General features: G+C 41.0%; 1 protein-coding gene across 1 annotated transcript in view; it reads left to right on the top strand.

Moving 5' to 3' along the window:
• Positions 1-26642, top strand: part of GRHL2 (grainyhead like transcription factor 2) — a 95433-nt gene that overhangs the window by 35819 nt on the left and 32972 nt on the right. The window contains exon 9 of the mRNA XM_060775681.2: positions 21511-21669. Coding sequence (XP_060631664.1) covers positions 21511-21669 — 159 coding nt within the window. The remainder of the gene's footprint in view (positions 1-21510; positions 21670-26642) is intronic.

Below are 26642 nucleotides of genomic sequence, written 5' to 3'. Positions count from 1 at the left end.
TTCTCATTCTTTTTCATTGCAGCCATATGCTATAATTTGAGGAAAGGGTGGAGGAATGGGGCTGTTAGTTATTTTGTTGTTACTACTTTTTTTTCCATGTCAGGAGTGACTTGAGAAACTGCAAGTCACTTCTGGTGTGAGAGAATTGGCTGTCTGTAAGGATGTTGCTCAGGGGACGTCCGGATGTTTGATGTTTTACCATCCTTGTAGGAGGCTTCCCTCATGTTCCTGTATAGGGAACTAGAGCTGACAGAGGAAGCTCATCCACGCTCTCCCCAAATTGGAACCTGTGACTTGGTGGTCTTCAGTCCTCCCGGCACAAGGGTTTAACCCACTGCATCTCTGGGGGCTCCTGATGAACCATTAGAAGTCAGAAATCTCTCACAATCCTCTGCATATGATCAGAAATCTACTGGTAGATCTTCATGCACTTTCTGCCCATCTTTCTTTTATATCTGTGTTGATTAAAGTTGAGAATCATTTGCGTTCTAGTATCACTGATTTTGAAGTATATTGTGAACTTGCAGCTATTTTGAAATTGTGTTATTGAAAGATCACCCTTGAGTTCCCTTCCACTAAGAAGATGGCTAGCTCTTCAACAGTGACAGCGTTATCACATGAGCCAACCCAAGCATCCTGCTTTGCTTAAGAAACAAAAAGACTGAATCGGTTGCCCCATGTGTCGCTCACTCACGGTGACACTTCCTCCATCACACATGGAAAGTGTTGACCGTGTGGTGAGGATCCATGCTGGCTCCAATGGGGCCAGTATAACACGAGCAGGCTTCCATGTTGGGAGGGACGTGCCATATTACACTTCCACTCGAGTTGTGGGTGGGACTTCCACTGAAAGTCAAGCAATGTCATGGGATGGGCAGCTTGCCCATCTGTGGCTGGACTGGTGGAGAATCATCCTAGGACACTTCCCAAGCCCTGTCTGATAAGGTCCTTTAGTAACAGCAAAGTTCCATCTAGTGGTGGCTGGAGGGTTGTAGGAGTTGTAGCCCAAAGCTCTGGTTCTAAAGGCCCTCGCCATTTTCTCCTTCTGTTGTTATCTTAGTTTCCGATTGTGATCAGATAGTTATTTTTCTCCCAGTCCCAAGGAGGGAGAAAAACAAGAAAATCTGAAGTTGTGGTTTGCATTACTTCCTGTACAGAGCAAAACAGATTCCTTGCACACAGCTGTGTGAATCTTTTGTTTGAGGTTTGTCATGTTGTTTGTACTGCTTTGGCTCCTTTCATACAGGAATCTTACAGTGTTCCTTATAACTGTTACTACAAATTGTAAGGATACAGTGAATGTCCATAGCTTGAAGGAAAAATGAAATGGTACTGTACCATTCTACTTGGTTCATGTAAACTCTGGGTGGGACGGGCAGTCTCCTCAACCTGCCAAGGCATTTATTTTTAACTGAAATTTATTTATTTATTTATTTATTTGAGGCATTTGTATCCCTTCTCAACCTCTGTGGAGGGACTCAGGACGGCTAACAACCGGCACTATTCAGTGCCAACACAGAATAAAACACAGCATAAAATAACACAAGTAAAACAATAATAAATATACATGAAAAACAATTTGCCGGTTTAAATCATCATCCTCAATCCATTGTTGTCTATTAAAAGTGTTGTCTTTCCCAGCAAGTCAGTCTATTCTGCAAACAGCTGATCCCTCATCCAGAATTTGAGTTTCTTCTGGAAGGTCAGGAGTGAGGGGGTGGATCTGATCTTATTAAGGAGGGAGTTCCACAGCTGAGGGGCCACCACGGAGAAGGCCCTGTCTCTTGTCCCCACCAAACGCGACTGCGATGGTGATGGGACCGAGAGCAGGGCCTACCCAGACGATCTTAAGGTTCTTGATGGTTCACATAGGGAGATACTTTTGGATAGGTAAACTGGGCCGGAACTGTTTGTGGCACTAGCCCTATATGGCCCTAGCTCTGCATACTGTAGGGCTTTACAGCAGAGGTAATTTGCCCAGGTTTACAGCTCTCTTGAGACTTTCAGGCTGGGGTAGGAAGTCACTTTTGCTAAATCTGCAAGTGGCAAACAGTCACTTTCAGGTTGAGAAGAAACAACAACAGGAAAAACGAGTTACTTGTCTCAGGGAAGATAAATATGATATGGCAAGTCAGTCCCTTTCTTTGGTTTCAGGGTTTAAGATGGTCCATTGTGGTGTCAGGATCAAAAGAACTCCAAGTAAGAAGTCCAGCCATCGCAAAAAAAATCAGATAGGCTTTAATCAGTTTGCCCCAATCATATGAGCCGCTGATATTTGGTGATGAAGGAACATATCCTATTGCTATACAAACCTTCCTTTGTTCAGTGAGTAATAACAGTCTCGGGTTACATTTAAAAAATGTTAATACTTTTCAATTGGGGGGATATTTTTAAATCAGGGTTGTATACACATTTCCCCAGAAAGTGACATTTATCACTATTAAAGGAAAGCACAAAACTTAGCATACATCTATGTACAGTTACATTCATCCATGAGAGTTGTCTCAGCAGACTAAGAATGAATCCATGATTTCCAGAAATCCTCCCTTCCCCAAACAGGGAGTTCCCCAAAATAATCCAATGAGGACAGAGCATTCCTGAATATTTTATTGTAGGCTCCAGTTGTTCTGATTTCATTTAAAATAATTAAAAACATTTGGGCAAAAATGTTATAGAACTGAAAACAGAGAAAGAATAGAGATGTGACAGAAGAATGGTGGTGGAGACAAAATTGAGGAAGAATGGATCAGATGGTCCAACTTCCTTAAGGATTTTTAAATTATTCTTAAGTAAAGGTAAAGGTTTCTCCTTGACATTAAGTCCAGTTATGTCAAACTCGGGCGGGGTGGGTGGGTGGGTGCTCATCTCCATTTCTAAGCTGAAGAGCTGGTGTTGTCCGTAGACGCCTCTTAGGTCATGTGGCCAGCATGACTGCATGGAGTGCCATTACCTTCCTACCGAGGCAGTACCTATTGATCTACTCACACGTATATGTTTTCAAAGTGCTAGGTTAGTAGAAGTTGGGGCTAACAATGGAAGCTCACCCCACCTCGCAGATTCAAACCACCAACCTTCCAATCAGCGAGTTCAGCAGCTCAGCAGTTTAACCCGCTGCACCACCACAGCACCATTTAAGAATTTATTATTCTTAGGTCATTAAAAGAATACTAGTTTTAACAACCATCCTGTGTTCATAATTAGGAATGTGAAATTCTCTTCTGTTACATTTCTTCACTGTCATTCTTACAGCCCCTTACACGTTCCCTATCAGGTGGTAAGAATTATTTTTCTTTCTGCAAGGAAATGTATGTTTGGTGTGTCTTTTCTGCAATGAACACAGTTCAAAAAAATTTCCATTTCTTTTAAAAAGGTAGAAAGTCCCTGGGAGTGTTGAGATTTTCCAGTTCTTTTTGTGTTGATTTCACCTGCATATCTTCAGGTTTGCATCCAAACCGTTTCTTGAAATATTCAGTTTTCTTTTCCTCTCTGTTTGTATTTATGTTCCTCCTCCTATTGATCACATGCCACATCTAAACTCATACAGAATTGATTTTTCAAAATTTCCACAGAGCCTTCTTTACAATTATGGAGGAGTTACAGGCAACATGCTGACGTTCTTTATTAATATTAAACTAGCTAATTACGATAACCATTGTGTTTCATTGCTAACGTTCCTCTTTCTCTCACTTGGTTTTCTGTGTCCTGGAAACAATAACTGTGTTTACAGGTGATTACCATTTTCACTAGTTCCAAAATAATAGAAACAGACTGTCAGTAAAGATATATTTAGTTTTGGAAAGTACTGGATTAGTTTAAACTGACCTGAGAAATAAGAAAGAAAAATCCTTGATAATACCATGTATACCCAGGAAATAAACTAGAATGAAAGTAAGGGACATGAATCTCCAAAATAAAATTGATTTGTAATGGAACAAAACTGGGGACTTGCAGAAATATTACTCCTGCCCAGAAGGGGCTCTGGGGTATGTTTTTACATACTTAAAAATTAAATATAGGTTATGTACATCTACTTGCATATAATTAAAAGAAAAAAATGCTCCTTATAATTTCCTCCCAATAATGAGTAACTAGAAGATCAAAATCCACCTTTCATTAATAATCTTGAAATATTTGGTTTTTAATATTCTCTTAATGCATTTTTCTGTGCTTATTCATACTCAAAGGGATTGGTCAGATGTTTCTGAAAGAGGTTGTACAATTAAGATTCCTCTTCCTGCAGGTATTATGCCCTGTATTCTCATTAGGAAATATGGGTGTAACATAATTCCCCAGTATTTGCCTGTTCTGAAAGAATGAATTTAAACATAAACCCTAAATTCCACTATCATGTAAACCAGAGTTCCTTCTAATGTCTATGTATATACAAAACAATAATAATTTGGCATTAAACAGTACAGTATTCAAAACCTAGGGGAAGAATACTCCTAGGATACTTTGTCTCTGATCTTAAAGTAGCAATTAGGAAGCAAAGGAACTTCAGAGGGCGAAAGTAAAAGAGCCTGCTGAATGAATTATAGTTCTTTAGGTAAAGGCTTCCCCCTGATATTAAGTCCAGTCATGTCCAACTCTGAAGTGTAGTGCTCATCTCCATTTCTAAGCCGAAGAGCCGGCGTTGTCTGTAGACACCTCCAAGGTCGTGGCCAGCATGACTGCATGGAGCTCCGTTACTGCTGAATGAATTACAGTTCTTTAGGAAGTTCCAAATGATTGAATCTGGATCACAGTTTATCAGCTCACTAGTGTCAAGATGAGGTGTTATAAGCAACAAATTTGTGAACGGGTTGCTGTGAGTTTTCCGGACTGTATGGCCATGTTCCAGAAGCATTCTCTCCTGACGTTTTGCCCACATCTATGGCAGGCATCCTCAGAGGCCATTAAACGCTAATCAAAATGGCTAATTGCAACATTCACACTTGCCTCAAGCAGTCAAGAGTTCTTTCTCCTATCCTGGACATTCCACAGATATATAAATCTTACTTGCCTAGTTTCCAACAGACCTCACAACTTCTGAGGATGCCTGCCATAGATGTGGGTGAAACGTCAGAAGAGAATGCTTCTGGAACATGGCCATACAACCTGGTAAAGTCACAGCAACCTAATGATTCCAGCCAGGAAATCCTTTGACAACAAATTTTGTGAATGAATGATATTTATGTTGTAATTGTCAGGACTTTTGTATTTAATTTGCCTGTGACCTCACTACTTATGGTTCTGTTACCAATCATGAATACTGCATAAACATAACTGAAAGGCATTTCATGGATATGATGAAACAGGCAAAGTTCCCCAAAATTTGTTCTATAACAAACTGCTGAGGTTTATGGTGTCAGAGGACTTTGAGTATTACTTTAGGTACATAGAAGACTTAAGGGAGGAGATGGAGGGAGGTGGCTGCAGTTTTTAAAAAAAAGAAAAACAGTGTTCTTCTCTTTGTGTGGTTCCTTTGTTAGATTGGCAGCAGCCACTTTTAAAATAGCCCTCATAGGGACTAATCCTTTTATTTCAATGAGCTGTATTAAGTTTGCAGTCCAGGTCAGGATGACCCATGTTACCATGGAGTAAAGCAGAAACCCACTAGGGATCCAGATCCCAGTAACTCACAAAATTGAACACAGGCTTCTTTCCGAGTTGGCTATTATGGCCTTTTGATGGATGAAAGTTCAGTCTAATGGAGGGTGGAATGAAAATGCATTTAACTCCATCACTTCCTTACTCTGACGTTTGGACTCTGTCATATTTGTACACAGGATGATGATGATGATTGCCTTTGAAGGATCCAGTTAGTCACTCTAACCCAGTGGTTCTTAACCTTCCTAATGCCACAACCCTTTATTTCAGTTCCTCATGTTGTGGTGACCCCCCAACCATAAAACTATTTTTGTTGCTACTTCATAACTGTAATTTGTTACTGTTATGAATCATAAAGTAAATATTTGATATACAAGATGTATTTTCATTCACTGGACCAAATTTGACATAAATACTCAATACACCCAAAACTGAATACTGGTGAGGTTGGGGGGATTGATTTTTTCATTTGAGAGTTGTAGTTGCTGGGATTTATAGTTCACCTACAATCAAAGAGCATTCTGAACTCCACCAGCAATGGAATCCAACCAAGCTTGGCACACAGAACTCCCATGAAAATTGAAAATCAAATTCTAAAAAGCAGTACTTGATTTTGCAACGTACCGAGTACTACACTAATGTGTAGTCATGCCTTGTTGTAGCCTCTTGCCATTTCATAGATCCTCCGTCTAACTTAAGCACTCATTTGGGTTGTTTGTCATTTTATATAATGGACACTATTTTACAATGCCATTGTATATCAGGGGACCTTAACACCCACAGTTTGGAATTTGGGAAACCAAATTCCTATGGACCCCAAGAGCCCACTATAATCACATGGTATTGTCTAGGACAGTGGTTCTCAACCATCGGTCCTCCTGGTGTTTTGGACTTTTGCTCCCACAATTCCTAACAAGTGGTAAGCCAGCTGGGATTTTGTGGAGTTGTAAGTCAAAAACACCAGGAGGACCAGTGATTGGGAATTATTAGTCTAGGATAATTTGTGCAGTGGACAGTGTTCCTATTGCTGTTGTCGGACAGCAAGCTCTGACCTGTCACCTCTCGATGTGTTGAGGCGCAACCTCCATCATCCCCAGTTCTTGATAATTTAAATTGCTACAGTTATTTTGTGATCAGCCTTTCTTTTCAGGCACCCAGATACATTTTCCTCATAGTGTGTTTTTAAGAGATAGTGAAGAATAGGGCATAATCTATATTCTATTATTAAAATGTATGACCATGGGTGTTCAATATATCACGCCATCCAGGTCCTCTCCCCCAGGTATGGTGTGCACTATTAAACTAGCTACTTGTAAGAACCATAATCTTTATACGAATAGTTTTGGGATTGCAAGTAGAAGCTGGAGAAAGATCTTCTTTGATTTTCACGAACCAGAGCAACTTCTTCTGCTCTATAATGTGATCCCAACTACAATCAATTGTTGAATGATGTGCCTATATGTAGGGTAAATCTAATTACTTCCATAGAGGTATTTCCTATCAGAATTAAACTTTAGGCCCATATCTTGAAGTGTTTACTTTTTGGCATTGCAAGCAGAAGTTGGAGAAAGATCTCCTTTGATTTGCACAAGCCAGAGCATCATCTCCTGTTCTATAATGTCATCCCAACTAGAGGAGATCTATTCAAACAATTGTTGAATGCTGTGCCTATATGTAGGATAAGCCTAATTACTTTCATGGAAGTATTTCCAACCAGGATTGAACTTTAGGCCTGTTCTGGTACAGCTGTACCAGGAGCTCCAAATTTATTTGCTTTGTATTGAGTGTTTGCTTGCAGTCCAAGGTTCCTGGGATTCTGCAGATAGGTGGCTTCCTTTGGTTGCAGTGATAGGGCAAGTCACCTGTCCATCATCGTTAAGTTTTGGTCCCGCCCCTTGCTCAGGGCAATTGGGAAGGGAAGGGAGCCATTTTTTAGTTAGTCTCAGCAAGGAAAACCAATGTACAGGACGTGTGTAAACTTCCCCTGTACAAAAGCTTCAACCCCTAAGAATTCCGGGGGAGAACAGTTTTAAGAGTCTCCAAAGACTTTCCAGGGAAACAGCCCTAAAGACCAAAGAACTCCAGCTGGAGAACATCTAAGCCTTTACTGGTAGGTCCACTCAGCGTTCGAGAAGCTGTTTGACCCGGTAGCGGAGCCCACATCAGTAAGGGTTAGATTACAGTCAGCCTGGGAGAAGTTAAAAAGGGGATTTTCCTTTAAAGTAAAGACGAAGTTATTGAAGACAGTTGCTTGTCCTTCGTGGTCAAGTTTAGGAAGCTACCAGTTGCATAAAAGCCTGGATTCATTTGTTTAACTTTCTGAAGACAAGAGAAGTTTCTCTTTGATTGTTCATTAATAAAAGACTTTGTTATACCTCACAAGCCATCTAACGACTATTTATGGTGGAAAACCTCCGAGAATTTCTCTTTGGGTCTCCTGGCTTCCCGCTGGGCAAAGGTTGCACGTCCTGTCCTAAAGGAAATTCTTTACAGGCCCAGTGCATGACAGAACAAGGCCCATACCCTGAAGTGTTTACTTTTTGGGATCACAAGTAGCAGTTGGAGAAATATCTCCTTTGATTTGCATGAGCCAGACCATCTTCTTCCACTCTATAATGTGATCCCAACTAGAGTAGATCTATTCAATCAGTTGTTGAATGATGTGCCTATATGTAGAATAAGCATAATTACTTACATGGAGGTATTTCCAACCAGAATTAAACTTTAGGGCCATACCTTGAAGTGTTTATTTTTTAAAGAACGCAAGTACAAGTTGGAGAAAGATCTCCTTTGATTTGCACAAGCCAGAGCATCTTCTTCCACTCTATAATGTGATCTCAAGTAGAGTAGAACTATTCAATCAATTGTTTAATGGTGTTCCTATATGTAGGATAAATCTAATTGCTCTAATGGAGGTATTTCCTATCAGGATTAAACTTTAGGCCCAAACCTTGAAATGTTTCCTTTTGGGATTGCATCTTCTGTACTCTCCCATTACCGTGGCTACTATACTCCAAAAAGTAACTTTTCAAGGCTGTGACGTATGCGAATGATGCATAATGTTTGAAAGGTCACGTGGAGAGAAATCTCATTTCTGGGCATGAATACATTCCCACTGACCTAGTCATTTATAGCCAGTGAAGGTTGCCTTTCCCTTGGCAAACATTTCACTACAGAGAGCTCTAATTACAGACTCTTCTAAGAGTAGTTTTAAAACCGACTCCATTGTTCTTACAGCATTTCTGACTTTTCTCACAATTTTAAGATTAAAATGAATTTTGCTTATATAAAGACCTCTTTTTCTGAAATCAAGATGAAATCCGGTGAAGTCTGGTTAGAACAGAGTGGTACTTATGTGCATATCTATTAATGCATCTTGGAATTTTTATATGCTTTACTCATGTGTTTACAGCAACTCCACACAAGATTCTCCCTTCAACTAGTGAGATTGATGTCAAAACATATGGCATCTACAAGGACATCAGTGGTTCTCAACCTTCTTAATGCTGTGACCCCTTAATACAGTTCCTCATGTCATACTGACCCCCCAATCATAAAATTATTTTTATTGCTACTTCATAACTGTAATCTTGCTACTGTTATGAATTGTAATGTAAATATCTGATATGCAGGATGTATTTTCATTCACCGGACCAAATTTGGCACATATACCCGATATGCCCAAATTTGAATACTGGTGGGGTTGGGATTTGTCATTTGGGAGTTGTAGTTGCTGGGATTTATAGTTAACCTGCAATCAAACAGCATTCAGCATTTGGAATTGAACCAAACTTGGCACACAGAACTCCCATGACCAAGAGAAAATACTGGAAGGGTTTGGTGGGCGTTAACCTTGAGTTTTGGAGTTGTAGTTCACCTACATCCAGAGCGCACTGTGGACTCAAACAATGATGGATCTGGACCAAACTTGGCACGAATACTCAATATGCCCAAATGTGAGCACTGGTGGAGTTTGGGGAAAATAGACCTTGACATTTAGGCATTGTAGTTTCTGGGATTTATAGTTCACCTACAATCAAAGAGCATTCTGAACCCCACAAACAATAGAATTGGGCCAAAGTTCCCACACAGAACCCTCATGTCTTGAAGGGACTCGGTGGTGTGAGCCTCTTTCCAGCCTCGCACAGTGTCCCTCACCTGCATATGCACACCACACTGCCATGCATTCAGCATACTTGCTCTCCCCTCCCCACTTGAAGTCTCAGAAACAGCCCTACCCTTGGCTGAGAGACCGGCCAATCACAGTGTAGGAAGGCTTTTGGTGGGAGAATTTGTGTTTGTTTCCAAAAAGGAAGAGGAGGACAAGCAGAGAGATCTTCAGTCTTCTTTGGAGGCTTTTAAACAGAGGCTGGATGGCCATCTGTCGGGGGTGCTTTGAATGCGATTTTCCTGCTTCTTGGCAGGGGGTTGGACTGGATGGCCCTCAGGGTCTCTTCCGACTCTATGATTCTGTGATTCTCTGCCAAAAGGGTTCCTAAGACCATCAGAAATATATGTTTTCTGATGATCTTTGGCGACCCCTCCGAAATCCCATCAAGATCCTCCCAGAGGTCCCGATCCCCAGGTAGAGAAACGCTGCCTTAGATACTGTAGGTACAAATCTCAAGACAGCCGATATTGTTTTACATTGTTGGGCCTCATTTGTGTGTGTGTATGTGTAAGTGTGTGTGTGTGTGTGTAAAAAAGAGAGGGAGGGGATTATAGAATTTTATAATTGGAAGGGGCTCCAAGCATTTAGTAAAAAGAACTGTATTAAAATAAGGCACAAGAAAATTATAGCAGAATTTCCAAAACAATTTCAGTATTTACCTTAGAGGGGGTGTTCTTTAAATCTCCTCTAAAATAAGACACCATGGTTACAATGCATTTAGGATCTGCAATGTACATAAATGATTGAACAGGTGTCCCAACTAGCTTTCACTGCAAACTGAGTTTTTTATGTAGTTGTTGGGGCGTGGTGCAGTCGAGGAAGCGTCTTAAAGGGATATGTAAACATTTGCTGGAGACATTGGTATTGAGCAGGAACAAAAGGCGTTTACTTTGCATGGAATTTATAAGGTAACGGATGTCAAAAGAAACTATAAAAGCTGGACTTACTTCGCACAAAGCGGCCTTATTTATTTAAAACCCAGCCCTGTGCCTAGCGTTCAGGACTGACTATAATATCGGAAAGAACAACACAAAAAATAAAGGGTAAAATATAATTAATATACACTTCTGTTTTGATGAAAATTTACATGATATAGCATTATATACCTTAAGTTGTTTTATGTCTTGCAAATGAAACTCCAGGCAAGGTTTTTAGCAACACTCTACATGGTATTTTTTCATATAAATTACTTGGATTATAAAAACAGAGGGCTATTTATACTATTTATAGTAACAAATATTTTATTGTGTTGACGAAGGCTTTCATGGCTAGAATCACAGGGTTGCTGTGAGTTTTCCGGGCTGTATGGCCATGTTCCAGAAGCATTCTCTCCTGATATTTCACCCACATCTATGGAAGGCATTCTCAGAAGTTGTGAGGTCTGTTGGAAACTAAGCAAATGGGATTTATATATCTGTGGAATGTCCTTGCAGCCAGGCTTTGTAGCTGCAAGGCCATTCAGTGCTAATCAAGGTGGTCAATTGCAACATTCACACTTGCCTCAAGCAGACAAGAGTTCTTTTTCCCACCCTGGACATTCCCCAGATAGCAGAGCACCCGATGAACCAACCTGGACACAGCATATTATTTGAGAACACAGAAGTGCTGGACCACTCTAACAACCACCATGTCAGACTGCACAGAGAAGCCATTGAAATCCATGAGCATGTGGACAATTTCAACAGAAAGGAAAAACCATGTCAGTGAATAAAATCTGGCTACCAGTATTAAAAAAACCTCAAAAATCATAACAGTAAATAAAGAACAATACTAAAAAAACAGAGGTATCCCAATCAGGACCAGCCAATCACCTCCCAACAAAGGATTCCCCCAGGCAGTAAGAAGCCAGACCTTGAAACTGCCAGGCCATTAAATGTTAATCGAGGTGGCCAATTGCAACATTCACATTTGCTGAGCGCAAACAGACAAGAGTTCTTTCTCCCACCCTGGACATTCCACAGATATATAAACCCCACTTACCTACTTTCCAACAGACCTCACAACCTCTGAGGTGCCCTGCCATAGATGCAGGTGAAACGTCAAGAGAGAATGCTTCAGGAAATGGCCATACAGCCAGAAAACTCACAACAACTCAAATATTTTATTACAAGAGGCTTGCTTTGATTATTATTACTATTTGTTGTACCCCAGAGCATAAAAATGCTACTTATCTGGACTGGAGCTGCCAGAGTTCCTTCGTCACCAAGGTCATGACAGTTGCAGGATTGTAGCAAGACTGGCCTAGAAAAGTAAAGTTTGTAAACGGCGGTTTAATGATTTGTCCTTTGATCAGAGTCCTTGTTGCCCAGCTCGCTTGTGCTCAAAGAGTTAGCGATACAAGTCGGAACAGGTTTCCCTGGAGCACCACCTGGTGGAAACTTCTTATTTGAGACACCTGGATGCTTGTTAAATTTTCACTATTTCAGGTAGTGTACAGAACAGCGTCAGTACAGATATAAGCATCAATATAAATATCAATAAAACAGCATTTTTGCATTCAAGTGTCCTATAACTGCAGATGTAACTAAATTCTAATGTAAATGAAAATTTCTATCTTCAGGTTTATGTTGGTCCTCTCAAGCTTCAGCTGCTTCCTTTATAATTTATCCTGTTGCTATTTTTGATGCTGTTGCATTGCTTTGTCTGCAAAACTGGGACTGTACCTGGAATATAGATGATGGGTATCAGACAAGATGGGGTCAAAACAGTCCTGCCAGGGAACAATGTTGTTTAGTGTGTTGTCAAAGGCTTTCATGGCCAGAATCACTGGGTTGCTATGAGTTTTCTGGGCTGTATAGCCATGTTCCAGAAGCATTCTCTTCTGATGTTTCGCAGGCATCCCCAGAGGTTGTGAGGTCTATGGAAGGCATCCTCAGAGGTTGTGGGTTCTGTTGGAAACTAGGCAAGTGGGGTTTATATATTTCTCCCACCCTGGACATTCCACAGATAGATAAATCTCACTTGCTTAATTTCCAACAAACTTCACAACCTCTGAGGATCCCTGCCATAGATGTAGGTGAAACGTCAGGAGAGAATGCTCCACCGAAGCGTTAACACCAATCCATGTTTCTACAACAAGCCAACTTTTTCAAAACCCAATGATCACAGGGACAGAAAGTGAGTTGTAATCTTCTGAACAGGGGCGCTGATAGCAATACAAACATCACAGGGGTGTTAACCCTTCACTATGCTATCCAAAGCTTTTACACACACAGACAGACAGAGAGAGAGAGAGAGAGAGAGAGAGAGAGTTACACTTAAAAATATACCTGTTCCGACTTCCATACAAATTCAACCTATGAACAAACCTACAGAACCTATCATGTTGTTTATAACTTGTGGACTGCCTGTATTAATCCAGTCTATGGAAAATTGAATATGCTAAAGTGAAGCACACAAGCGTGAAGGGTTGATTTTCCTTGTGAATAGGAAGTCTTTTGGGAAGGTCCCACATCCATTATACTCCATTCTTGGGAGCTTCTTGTGGACATCAGTCAATAAGTGAAAAGAATACTGGGTTTAGATAGACCCTTGGCCTGATCCAGCAGATTTCTTCATATATTATTAAAGCTGTAAGCTGATTTTGTATAGGCTTTATGTGAAACCTCTGCCTGCAGTTCTGGTGAAAGTATTGGTCACATTACAAATCAAAACAATCTAGGTTTGGTTGCACATGGGAAAAATATAACGCTGTAGAGCAGAACATTGCTGCACATTAGTGTGCAGTTGTGTTGTATGAACATGATGAGAAATGACAAAAATATTGGAAATATATGTGATCTTACAAGTCATGTATTAGAAAAATATAAATGAAAGGTTTTCATGAGATATGTTGTATCTCTTATAAGGGGTTAATTTAGCCTCCAGTTGGCTAGTAAAACGGACATGTTTTTAAAAAGCATGTCACTGATATTAAGTGTTTGGAAAGCTCTGATCTAGAGGTTGGGTCCCTAAAACAGGGGTAGGTGACTTATGGCCCTCTAAGATTTCAGGTCTCTGGAGCCCTTAGCATTGGTTGTGCTGGATGGCGGCTAAGTAAACCGATGTCCAAGAATATCTGAAGGGTTGTGCATTCTTTACTCCTAAGCTGGTAATGGATAAGTGGAGTGGATTGACATATTGAAGCTTCCCATTCAGAGCTTTGAAAAGTGACTTTTGACAATACCACCCAGAATCTCCTGCTGGGCACTGGCCATGCATAGTAGGAATTCTGGGTGTTTGTATTTAATAATAAACAGGCAAACATAAACTTATCTTAGAAGTTCAACAGTCTCAGTTTGACTCTTGTGTTATTTCTTCTGCTTCCTTTTTTAAACAAGTGATTTGTTTGTTTAAGAAAATAATAAAACTAGTTGGTGTTCTCATTAACTAGCAGCCTATAAAACCTTTTTAAAAAGCAGTAGGAGGAGACATTCTGGCTGGAATAAAGTAAAAAAAAATCTTTGAAACTATGAGTTGGATTCAGATTGGCTCAGAGCGGACTCAGAGCGGATTACAGTATACAGATATAAGGCAAACATTCAATGCTTTTTACACAGTGAACAAAATGAATGTTTATAATTGGTTTAATTGCTGCTTTAATTGTAACTTTGTATTTTAATGTATTGTTCAGCATCTAATGGTTGCCTGTTGTAAGCTGCCCTGAGTCTCTCTTCGGAGGTGAGAAGGATGGGATATAAATGCTCAAACTAAATAAATAAATAAATAAATAAATAACAATGGCATATAGTACACAGACAAAGTTAAAGGCCTTCCCCATACACCTCCAGTGTCTGGAGGCAATGCTCAACTCCAGCCATGGGGAGGTGCTGTTGTTCCATTTTTCCATGCTGAGGAGCCTGTTGTCCATAGACATTTCTGATTGTGTTTGCCAGTCTGTCTGCATGGGGTGCCCTTTTACCTTCCTGCCGAGGCAGTATCTATTGACCTACTCGCATGCTTTTGAATTGCTAGGTTGGCAGAAGCTAGGGATAACAGCGGGACTTGCGGCTTTGGTCAGCAGATTTCTTGCAGCTAGCAGTTTAATCTGCTTCACTACCACAGCCCGTTAAACCGGATGCTTAAACTGGATTACCTAGAAAATTTTATACATTAGTGAGACTCTGTGATAACATCTGGCAGAAGTTATTCTTTCCAGAATTACTCATTTCAATAGAATTTGCTATTATACATGGTTTTCTGTTTCCATGATAAGTTCAGGAACGCATCCTTCATGAATATAGGAGTCATACTGTACTAGTTACTTTTGAGAATGTGCTAGTAGTTAAATTTTGAAAACTGTAATTATATCAGCAATATCTCAGAGAAATAATTGTAACTAATTATTTTTTAAAAGTAACTTTCCAAACTCTAAGGAGAAATGTGAAGATTCCTCATCTTCCCATCTGTGTAGATGGAAGCCTGCTAATTCCTGTTATCTGAGCAACTTGAAATTCAAAGCAAAATAGGCAACATCAGTAATTAAAACATAGCTGCAAACTTTGAATTATCAGAATTGTTTTATAGTTATTCATAAATTATTAAAATACAGAAACCAGAGTAAGATATAATGAAACATTCCAGATTTATTATATCACATGTTAATTATTAACATAACCAGCAGCCACTTCCTTAAAAAGCCTAAATACAGAAAACATTTCTTGTAAATGCTAATGCACAACCTACAAAAGGTATGAAAGTAATTCTACATAAATCTAGCAAAGGGACCATTGTCATATAATCCAGGTAGTCATTAAAAAAAACAAACCAAAACCAAAGGAGTGCTTGTGTAAAATCTGTAAAATAACTAAACAGTTAAAACTTGTGCGCCAGCTGCACCCGTACCTTGGGAAGTCTGACTTGGCTATGGTGGTCCACGCTCTGGTTATATCCCGAATAGATTACTGCAACACACTCTACATGGGGTTGCCTCTGAAGACTGCCCAGAATCTCCAACTAGTCCAACGCTCGGCAGCCAGGTTGCTCATGGGAGCAGGATACAGGGAGTGCACAACTCTCCTGTTACACCAGCTCCACTGGCTGCTAATCAGCTTCTGAGCACAATTCAAAGTGCTGGTCTTAACCTATAAAATCCTATATGGTTCCGGTCCAGTTTACCTGTCTGGAAGTATCCTCCCCTATAAACCATCAAGGATTTTAAGATCTTCCAGAGAGGCCCTGCCCTCGGTCCCGCCACCTTCGCAGTTGCGCTTAGTGGGGACGAGAGACAGGGCCTTCTCTGTAGTGGCCCCCAGGCTATGGAACTCTCTCCCGAATGAGGTTAGGTCTGCCCCCTCCCTCCTGAACTTCAGGAAGCAACTGAAACCCTGGCTTTGGAATCAGGCATTTGCAGTTCGAAGGATTGAACCAGTAAAGACTAAGCGCTATTGGACCACAATGTTTGGACTGAGTTGGATGATGTTTTTAACTTGTATGTATTTTGTATGTATTTTATGTATGTATTTTATAACTTATTTATTATGTATGTTGTTTTAAAATATTATTTATTGTGTAGCATTGAATTTTTGCTGTTGTTAGCCTTTCTGAGTCCCTCCACGGAGGTAGAGAAGAATGGGATAGAAAAGTTCTAAATAAATAAATAAATAAATAAATAAATAAATAGAAGAGATAAGTAAATTAAGATTTCCCTCCCGTGCTGATGGATCCCCGGTGCCCCAAGCAAAAGTCTGCCCTATCTCTGCTTCCATCAGTACAAGTCGTCTCTGTTTCTTTTCTTTTTCAAATACCTATGAACTTGCTGTCTGCTTTAATCTCTCTAAGTAATGCCCAAGCCCTGAGGAAATGCTGCTTGGGTATTGATTTTTGAAAGAATCATCCATATAGATCTTTTGGTTGCCTTTGCTCAGCAAATGAGATACCGTAAGATATCATTAGCAGTATCTTCCCCAAAGAAAGAAAGAATATAGCCTGAAAAAACCTACAACAGCCCAGAAAGAAAGAAAGTTTGTATGGTTTCCCTAAAGGTTGGAGGATTCCTGGGCAAAGTCATTTAGTGGGCTGCTTGCTTCTTTCTTTCTTTCTTTCTTTCTTTCTTTCTTTCTTTCTTTCATCCTTTCTTTCTTTGACCACCAATGGGTTTATTGGGAACACTTTTCAGTTGCGTTAATCAGGTGGATTTAGCTTAGCTTTACATTTTGCAAATTTAACTTAATTCATGTCTTTCAGGTGTTAACATTAAGAACAACCTTTTGTCCTGCTGTTCCTATAACCCGGTAGTTCTCAACCTTCCTAATGACATGACCCCTTAATATAGCTCCTCATGTTATGGTGACCCCAAACCATAAAATTATTTTTTGTTGCTACTTCATAACTGTCATTTTGATACTGTTATGAATCGTAGTGTAAATATCCAATATGCAGGATGTATTTTCATTCACTGGACCAAATTTGGCACAAATACCCAATACACCCACATTTGAATACTGGTGGGGTTGGGAGGAGGGGAATGGACTGATTTTGTCATTTGGGTGTTGTAGTTACAACCTAAAAAGAGCATTCTGAACTCCACCAATGATGGAATTGAACCAAACTTGGCACACAGAACTCCCAACAGAAAATACTGGAAGGGGTTGGTAGGCATTGCCCTTGAGTTTTGGAGTTGTAGTTCACCTACATCCAGAGAGCACTGTGGACTCAAACAATGATGGATCTAGACCAAACTTGGCACGAATACTCATTATGCCCAAATGTGAACACTGGTGGAGTTTGGGGAAAATAGACTTTGACTTTTGGGAGTTGTAGTTGCTGGGATTTATAGCTCACCTGCCATCAAAGAGCATTCTGAACCCCATCAATGATAGAATTGGGTTAAACTTCCCACACAAAACCCCCATGACCAACAGAAAATACTGTATTTTCTAATGGTCTTTGGCGGCCCGTCTGACACCCCCTCATGACTCCCTTCCCCAGAGGCTTCGACTCCCAGGTTGCGAAATGCTGCTATAACTCATGATCACTAGCCATTATGACTGGGACTAATAGGACTTGGAGCAGGAATGGCTGATTTATTGATATCATGATACCAGAGAAGTTTACTTTTTGTGATTTCTGGCTCTTCCCAGAAGTCTCTCTCCTAGAGTATCAGTTATGGTATAACAATGCCCCTGCATGTGTCAGATCCTGTCTGGTTTTCAAAGTTAAGTGGGGTCAGACTTGGTTAGTACTTGGATGGGACACAGCCAATGAATATCAGGTGCTATATTTCAGAGGAAAGAACTGGCAAAAACACCTCTGAGTATTCCTTGCCTATGAAAATTATATGAACAATTCATACAGTTGCTATACGTCAACAGCCAACTTGAAAGTACATACACACATCTAAAGCATGGAGCTGAAATCCAAATATCTGTGTGATAATAAATGATGCTCTCTGGGGCATCCAGAACAAATGTAATGGAGCATTAACATCATCTAAAGCATGAGGCTAAATGAAAACTAAGAAGGTGCTCAGGAATTGTCTCTGGCTCTGTGTTGGCTGCTTGTAAATTGCCTTCCCTATTTAAATCCCCCCACTGTGACTAAAGTAACGTAATAGGGTGGTGCACCGGGGCATGAAAATGTATCCCAAATCATTGATCTGCCGTAACTCTAATTGAATTCTCTCCAGCTACAGTGCAAAATAACACAGGATTAATACTGGTACGACAGCTTTTTGCCTTTATGTGTGCATACCATGAGTATACTATTATTGATGGTTAAAGAGCCCTGACATACTGTATTACCATTGCAGGAGGGGGATATTCAATCTTCTAAAATGATAGTCTGTTATATTCACCATATTATCTTCATTTTGCTTCTCTGCATTTCCATCGAGATCATTGCTGCAACTGAGTGTATTTCTTTAACCCATTAGTTTGCCACCTTTTCAAAGCTCAAGGAAGCCATTTGAAGCTTCTTAAAGCACCTCCTCCCTCATATAATTCAGGGGGCAGGATTCTCCATGTGTTGAATTCATAGTTGCGAAGGGCAGAAGTTTTCCAAATGGAAGAAATGTAACTCCTTCGAGAAAGATTGAGAAAAGAAGCCAATATGGTTATAATGAAGAGAGTTGCAAAGCCAAAAGAGAAAGTTGTAGTACTGCCTAAGCCACAAACATTTGTTAGCCTTCTAAGGGCCCTTCCACACAGCCCTATATCCTAGAATATAAAGGCAGAAAATCCCACAATATCTGCTTTGAACTAGGATATCTCAGTCCACATCTGCCTTGATATTCTCAGTCCACATCTGCCTTGATATTCTGGGATATAGGGCTGTGTGGAAGGGCCCTAAGAGGTAGTTGTTCAGACGACCAGAATTTACTTGAAGTTCCCAATTTTAGGACCTTTCACCTGATGTCTACTAGGTGTAGAGCATTTACAGTGGTGGCTCCTTACCTGTGGAATGCCTTGCCAGCGGGGACACGAGCTCTCAGAGATTTACTGTCCTTTCGTAGAGCTTGTAAAGCTTATTTATTTAGGCTGGCTTTTGAACGTTGCTGATAAAAAAATTGATAAATAAATAAATAAATTAGTATATGTGCTGCCGAAGCGAGCACATTATAATAAATAAATAAAGCTGGGGAGTATTTAATGGCCCATTGAGGTCTGTCTATTCATGTGCCCCCCCCACCCCAGATTTTGGAAAAGGTAGGTTTTGTACTACAGCTCCCATAATCCTGCAACCTGTGGGCATGTCATATGGAAGATTCCAGGAGATGCAGCCTTCTCCCATGCATATATTCTGAGAATGGCCTGAAAAAGCTTATATTTAGACAGAGCGGTACTGTGTTGCTACATGCTTGTACATCTGAGTAAAACAGTTTCTCTTCCCCTTCTCCTCTTTAATGAGTTAAAGTTCAACTTTGTTGTTTGTAGGCATGGAGTACCATGATACCATCAAGCACAGAAATGCTGCTGTGCTCTTAACTCGGTCAAGCAAACAAGCTAAGCCAACTTCTCCAGTAGATAGTAATATCAGTCCTAGTAATCAAATGAATGCTGCCAAGTTCCCTGTGCAAGGCGCATTAGCTTTACCTCCGTGCGGCTTTTCTGAATGAGTTGGGGAGGGTTTCCATCAAAATGTTCTTGGGTAGGAAAACTCCCTTTATGACTCTTATAACATTTTATGGGCATTATCAAGACTTTCAAGACATAGGCAGAAAGCAAGTACAGTATACAGCTGTCCCTCCACAACTGCAGTTTTGACTTTTGTGGATTGTATTAATTATGGATTTGGTTAGAATGTTCTCCCCAGTAATCTCTAGGTTCTCTAGTGTGACTCTTTGGTCAACTTCTTCCAGTCATGCTGGAAGACCTAGAGATTTCTAGAAAGAACACCTCTCTAGGAATCTCTAGGTCAGAGTTTCTCAAGTTTTGCTCCTCCAGGTATTTGGGCTACCACAATTCCCAACACCTGGCAAACTGGCTGGGATTTCTAGGAGCTGAAGTCCAAAACACCTGGAGGAGCACAGTTTGAGAAACACAGCTCTAGGTCATCCAATGAGATTCTATGTTCAACTTCCAGAGAGGAGTTATTTCAGGAGGGGGGGCGGAATAGTGATCACGATACTTTATTTGGTTTTTCACAGGGGTCTTGTGCCTCGAACCCTGTGATTGTAGAAGTTTGACTGTAGTGATTTGAATGTTGGACTAGAATTATTTCTAGTTTGCACTAGCCAAAACTCCTGGGCTGACAACAACAACAACACCACTTTATATTCCATCCTATCTCACTCAGGGTGGATCACAGTACACATACACAGCAAACATTCAGTGCCATTTTGGATAGACAGGAGAAAGACAGACAGAACAGAAAGGATGTATGTTGTGTCAACATCCAGCTTAATGGAGCCTTTGAGGTTGTGCTCGAATTCAGTCACAGGGGGGTGCTTGCGCTCCATCCTCTATGATGAAGAGCCATCAGCACTTGCTCCTTTCTTTTGGTCGCCAGGCATTTTCTGGTCTTTTTCTTTTTATGGTGCCTTAAAATACCTCCTCTGCTTTTTAGTGGTACCTAATTTCTCTACTTACAGCTCTAAGCTTAGCTAAACAGTGAGCTAGGCTGACAGTCGGGTGCTCATGGAGGTCCGGGGCTTCAAACTGGTAACCTTTCAGTTAGTAGATCTTACCACTGCTGGTGATTTATCATTTCATCAAAGGGTTGTGGGGATTTGGGGTTTAAAGTGGCTGCCATGCCTTGGAAACCCTGGGGTCTCCTGCAACATTGGGGCAATCTGGAGTCAGGCTTGATTTTAAGTACTGGCGTCATCACCCTTTCCCTGCACTGATAATGAATCGTGGCCATAGCTTCCACTCCTAGCCAGCCACACAAGTGGTCCAAAAGATAACTTTCCCAAGCTCTTCCCTTAGGAAACAATAAAGACCAAGCAACTCTTTCAAGATGAGTAGGAGCCGAATTGCACTTATTGATTTCAGTGAATCAAATGACTGGGCCTTTCTCATAAACCTACCTACAGGCTTCGAGTAAATTTCTTTTATTGATTCTAATGTTTCCCATGTAAAGTAGTTGCATTAGTTGAGTTGTTGGAGCCATTCTGCCCTTGTTTGATTTCTTTTGCTAAAACCCTGAATTAAGCAATGATTAATTAAGGTAAACTAATTTCCATTTCATGGAAGCTGATTTCTCTAGGGCTGTTGCAAATGGAACCTTCAAGATTAATGAGCGGCTCCATGCTTTTCTTTGAGTCCAATTTTCAGTTGGGAAGGAATGTACCTTTCTAGCTCATTTTTTTTACTCTTTTCCTTTCCAATCAGATTTTCATCACAGTGAACTGCTTGAGCACAGACTTTTCTTCACAAAAAGGAGTCAAGGGTCTTCCTTTGATGATTCAGATTGATACGTACAGCTACAATAATCGCAGCAATAAGCCCATCCATCGAGCTTTCTGCCAGATCAAGGTTTTCTGTGACAAGGTAAGTGTGTGTATGTGTGTGCACCACCTAAAAATACTAATTGCCAAACACAGAACATGTGGCCAAAAAACAGAGCTTAGAAAATGTGTTGTTGAAGGTTTCATGGCCAAAATCACTGGGTTGCTGTGAGTTTTCTTGGCTGTATGGCCATGTTCCAGAAACATTCTCTCCTGATGCTTCACCCACATCTATGGCAGGCGTCCTCAGAGGTTGTGAGGTCTGTTGGAAACTAGGCAAGTGAGGTTTATGTAACTGTGGAAAGTCCAGAGTGGAAGAAAGAACTCTGTCTGCTTGAGGCAAGTGTGAATGTTGCAGTTGGCCACTTTGATTAACACTGAATTGCCTTGCAGTTTCAAAGGCTGACTGGTTTCTGCCTGGGGGGATCCTTTGTCGGGAGATGTTAGCTGGCCCTGATTTATTCTTGTCTGGCAATTCCCCTGCAAAGAGTTCTTTCTCCCACCCTGGACATTCCACAGATATTTAAACCTCACTTGCCTAGTTTCCAACAGACCTCACAACCTCTGAAGATGCCTGCCATAGATGCGGGCAAAACATCAGTAGAGAATGCTTCTGGAACATGGCCATACAGCCCAGAAAACTCACAGCAACCCAGAGCTTAGAAAGATTACTCTGTTGGACTAGCCATATTGGTTGAAGGATTATGGGACTTACAGTTCAAAAGAGTATTTCTTTCTAAATTCTTTTCAGGTAACAATTAGTGTAGCTATTTAATGTATTTAATGTATTCACTAGTAATTTGTTTAGGTCATATTTATTTATTTTTGTTTCCATTTTTTGTTTTTCTCTTTGGTTTTCTCCCCCCCTCCCCTTTTGCCAACATGACTGGCAGCACCAACTGATGTTGTCACCATGTTATATTCCTAGAATAACTTGGGCATTGTTCCATTTTGTTGCTGCTCACCTACCTTTCATGCCTCCATCCTATACAATCCTGTAGGTCTTTGCAGTTTGATGAGATATTAAGCACCTCCACATTTCCCAAATTACTTTTTCATACTACAGCTTCCAGAATTGAAGAGTTAGTGTGGTGTAGTGGATTTGAGAGTTGGACTAGGACATATGGAAAACCGTAGTTGAATCTCCACTCAGCCCTGAAAACCCACTTGGTGGTCTTGGGCAAGTCACTCTTTCCAGCCCAAAAGGAAGGTAATGGCAGACTCCCTCTGAAAAAAGGTTGTCAAGAAATCCTGTGATAAGGTCCCCTTAGGGCAGGCTCTCTCCAGGTGTTTTGGACTTCAGTTCACACAATCCCTAACAGCAGGCTGGGTTGCTGTGAGTTTTCTGGGCTGTATGGCCTTGTTCCAGAAACCTTGACCATTCGCCCACATCTATGGCAAGCATCCTGAGAATGACAGGTACAACCTGAGGCTCACAACCAGACACAGTGAAGACATCTGCCCTTGCGCTTTGCTACTCTGCTGCTGAGTACGCATGCCCAGTGTGGAACACATATCACCAAACTAAAACAGTAGATGTGGCACTTAATGAGACATGCCGCATTATCACGGGGTGCCTGCGCCCTACACCACTGGAGAAATTACACTGTTTAGCCGGTATTGCACCACCTGACATCTGCTGGGAAGTAGCAACCAATAGTGAAAGGACCAAGGCAGTGACATCTCCAGCTCACCCCCTGTTTGGGTATCAGCCAGCACATCAACGACTTAAATCAAGAAATAGTTTTCTAAGATCTACAGAGGCACTTGCTGGAACACCTAAGCAAGCAAGAGTGGCAGGCTCAAACCCAGAACCTCAATCTCCTGGTAGAGATGTTCAATCTGTTGTCAAAGACTTTCATGGCCGGAATCACTGGGTTGCTGTGAGTTTTCCAGGCTGTATGGCCATGTTCCAGAAGCAATATCTCCTGATCTTTTGCCCATGTCTATGGCAGGCATCCTGAGAGGTTGAAACTCAGCAAGTGAGGTTTATATATATGTCATAAGTACAGTAAACCTGTGATGTTTTGAAATTCCTTTTAGCTGTAAGAAATTGTGGGATGGTATTGGTGTCTCTGCAGCTTAGAAGAAAAGTCACGGAGTAAAACAACCCACGAAAGCCTTTGACAACACATTAAACATCTCTACCGGGAAAAACTGTTCCAAGAGTCATGGAGATTGGAAAAATTAAGGACCAGGAAAGCACATCTACTGTGCTCCCTGACTTTCCTTCCATGCTGCAGAGACACCAATACTACCCCCAAAATTTCTTGCAACCAAAAGGACTTTGGAAACACCATAAGCTCACCATATTTACAACAGATATATAAGCCTCACTTGCCTTGTTTCCAGCAGACCTCTCAACCTCACGATGCCTGCCATAGATGTGGGCGAAATATTAGTCGAGAATGCTTCTGGAACATGGCCATACATCCTGGAAAACTCCCAGCAACCCAGTGATTCTGGCCATGAAATCCTTCAAAAGCCAGTTAGGAATTGTGGGAGTCGAAGTCCAAAACACTTGGAGGGCCGAAGTTTGCCCATGCCTGCTTTAGAGTCATCATCAGTCAGATACGACTTGAAGGCACACAACAAAGCCTGCAGCTGTACTCCTTCCAAGCTTTCATAGAATCATAGAGTTGGAAGAGACCTCACAGGCCATCCAGCCCAACCCCCTGCCATTTAAGTTCTTCCTCTTCCAAGAAGTTTAGGTGCAATTCAGTGCCATCGCTGCATCTCATCCCATCCAAGACAATGAAGAGAGGAAATAGACACGTCCTGGTTGCTTAGCAACCATGAACTTAGCCGAGGCAATATCTAATGTGAGCTATAAGGAAGAATGATGAAGCCGTCTGTCTCAGAACTACTTCTCTTATCTCTTTCTTCACATCTTGGACGTCTTTGTTACTTAGGGGCAATCCAACAGATGAGAGAGAGATAAGGGGAAATGCCAACAATTATTAGCAACTTAATTATCTTGCTGTATTTTAATGGTAATTTTTTAATTGCAGAGATGTAGATGCTAAAAGCCCAGTAAATATCAAAGGCATGAATACTGCCCTCTTCATTCCCTCCCCACCCCACATACACACACATTTGTCAGTTTTTGAAAAATAGCATGGGAAAGAATAGAAAAAGATCTAAAGGAGCCCAGTCGTCATCAAGGGTGACCTACTGGCGACAGGGAGCTAAGCCTTTGAATTATACATATTCATCACTTTGACTATCTATCCGTTTAATTGATACTTCACATTTCATGGTTGGGCAGCAGGAAATGAGTCTTGACAGATCTAATCAAAACCATCTAAATGTGGAGGGGGAAAAAACACAAATGTAGTTGAAAGGTTACTCATATCAAACCTGGAGCCTGAATCGCTCTGTGAGATTTTTAGAAATGGAACGTACAGTATCCCATACTCAGAACTGGAAAATTAACTCTTTTGCCTACCAGTTCCCAAATCCTATGCTGCCTTGGATGCTATAGGAGGTTACTTTACTTAGGCGATCCCTCATTTTCTGAGGATGATTGTCTTCCAGTGTTCTTGTGGGTCCGTATGTGGCTGTGGAGCCCTATTCTTGGTTTCCAAGTGGAAGACGGTCTCGGTCGGGGTTGGCTTGATGCGCCTTCCTCTTGGCACGCTTCTCCCTTTCGCCCTCCATTCATGCCTCCTCAAATTCTGCAGCACTGCTGGTCACAGCTGACCTCCAGCTGGAGCGGTCAAGGGCCAGGGCTTCCCAGTTCTCAGTGTCTATGCCAGAGTTTTTAAGGTTGGCTTTGAGTCCATCTTTAAATCTCTTTTCCTGTCCACCAACTTTCCATTTTCCGTTCTTGAGTTCAGAGTAGAGCAACTGCTTTGGGAGACGGTGGTTGGGAATCCGGACAACGTGGCCGGTCCAGCGGAGTTGATGGCGGAGGACCATCGCTTCAATGCTGCTTCTTCCAGCACGCTGACGTTTGTCCGCCTGTCTTTCCAAGGGATTTGCAGGATTTTCTGGAGTCAGCACTGATGGAATCGTTCCAGGAGTGGCATGTGGCGTCTGTAGACAGTCCATGTCTCACAGGCATAGAGCAGGGCTGGGAGGACAATAGCTCTATAAACAAGCACCTTGGTATCCCTACGGATGTCCCGGTTCTCAAACACTCTCTGCTTCATTCGGAAAAATGCTGCGCTCGCAGAGCTCAGGCGGTGTTGTATTTCGGTTTCGATGTTGACTTTGGTGGAGAGGTGGCTGCCAAGGTAACGGAAATGATCCACATTTTCTAATATTACACCATTAAGCTGTATCACTGGCATTGGAGAGGGGTTGGCTGGTGTCTGCTGGAACAGCACCTTGGTTTTTTCAATGTTCGATGACAGGCCGTTATTGAAGTTACACTATAGGAGTATACACTATAGGAATTACACTAAAACAACAACATCAAACACTATCCCAGCTCTGACTAAGCCTGACTTTGGATCAGCATCCTTTCTTCCACAAATCCATTCCATGGCTTATTCTCACTGTTTTGTTTCTTTTCAGAACTTATGCCATATTTCCCCAAAATCTATGCCATAGATTCCAGATATTGGGCTGCACTGCTCACCTTTTATTAATATTGTCTTAAATAATGTTTCCCTTAAATACCAGTTATTGCCAAGACTTTGCTATCCATTGATTATTGGCAGTCCTGTTTATTGTTGTTGTTATTATTATTATTATTAACTTTATTTGTACCCCACTAACATCTCCCGAAGGAATCGATGCGGCTTACAAGGCCAAGGCCTCAATATTTATTTATTTATTTATTTATTTATTAACTTTATTTATTTATATACCACTTTTCTCAGCCCTCAGGCGACTCAAAGCGGTGAACAACATCAATACAAAACATCACGAGACAAGTATAGGGCAATTAAAAACAATTGTAACATAAATCATTAAACATCAATAAAACAACAATATAACAAATACACATAAATCAAAAGCAAATCAAAACATTAAGCAATAACAGTAAGCAATAAAAACAGTATGGCG

Source organism: Anolis sagrei, chromosome 4 (assembly GCF_037176765.1).
Source record: "Anolis sagrei isolate rAnoSag1 chromosome 4, rAnoSag1.mat, whole genome shotgun sequence".
Classification (NCBI taxonomy): Eukaryota; Metazoa; Chordata; class Lepidosauria; order Squamata; family Dactyloidae; genus Anolis; species Anolis sagrei.
The sequence above is the reverse complement of the archived record's forward strand: the minus strand, read 5'-3'. Positions and strand labels throughout refer to the sequence as shown.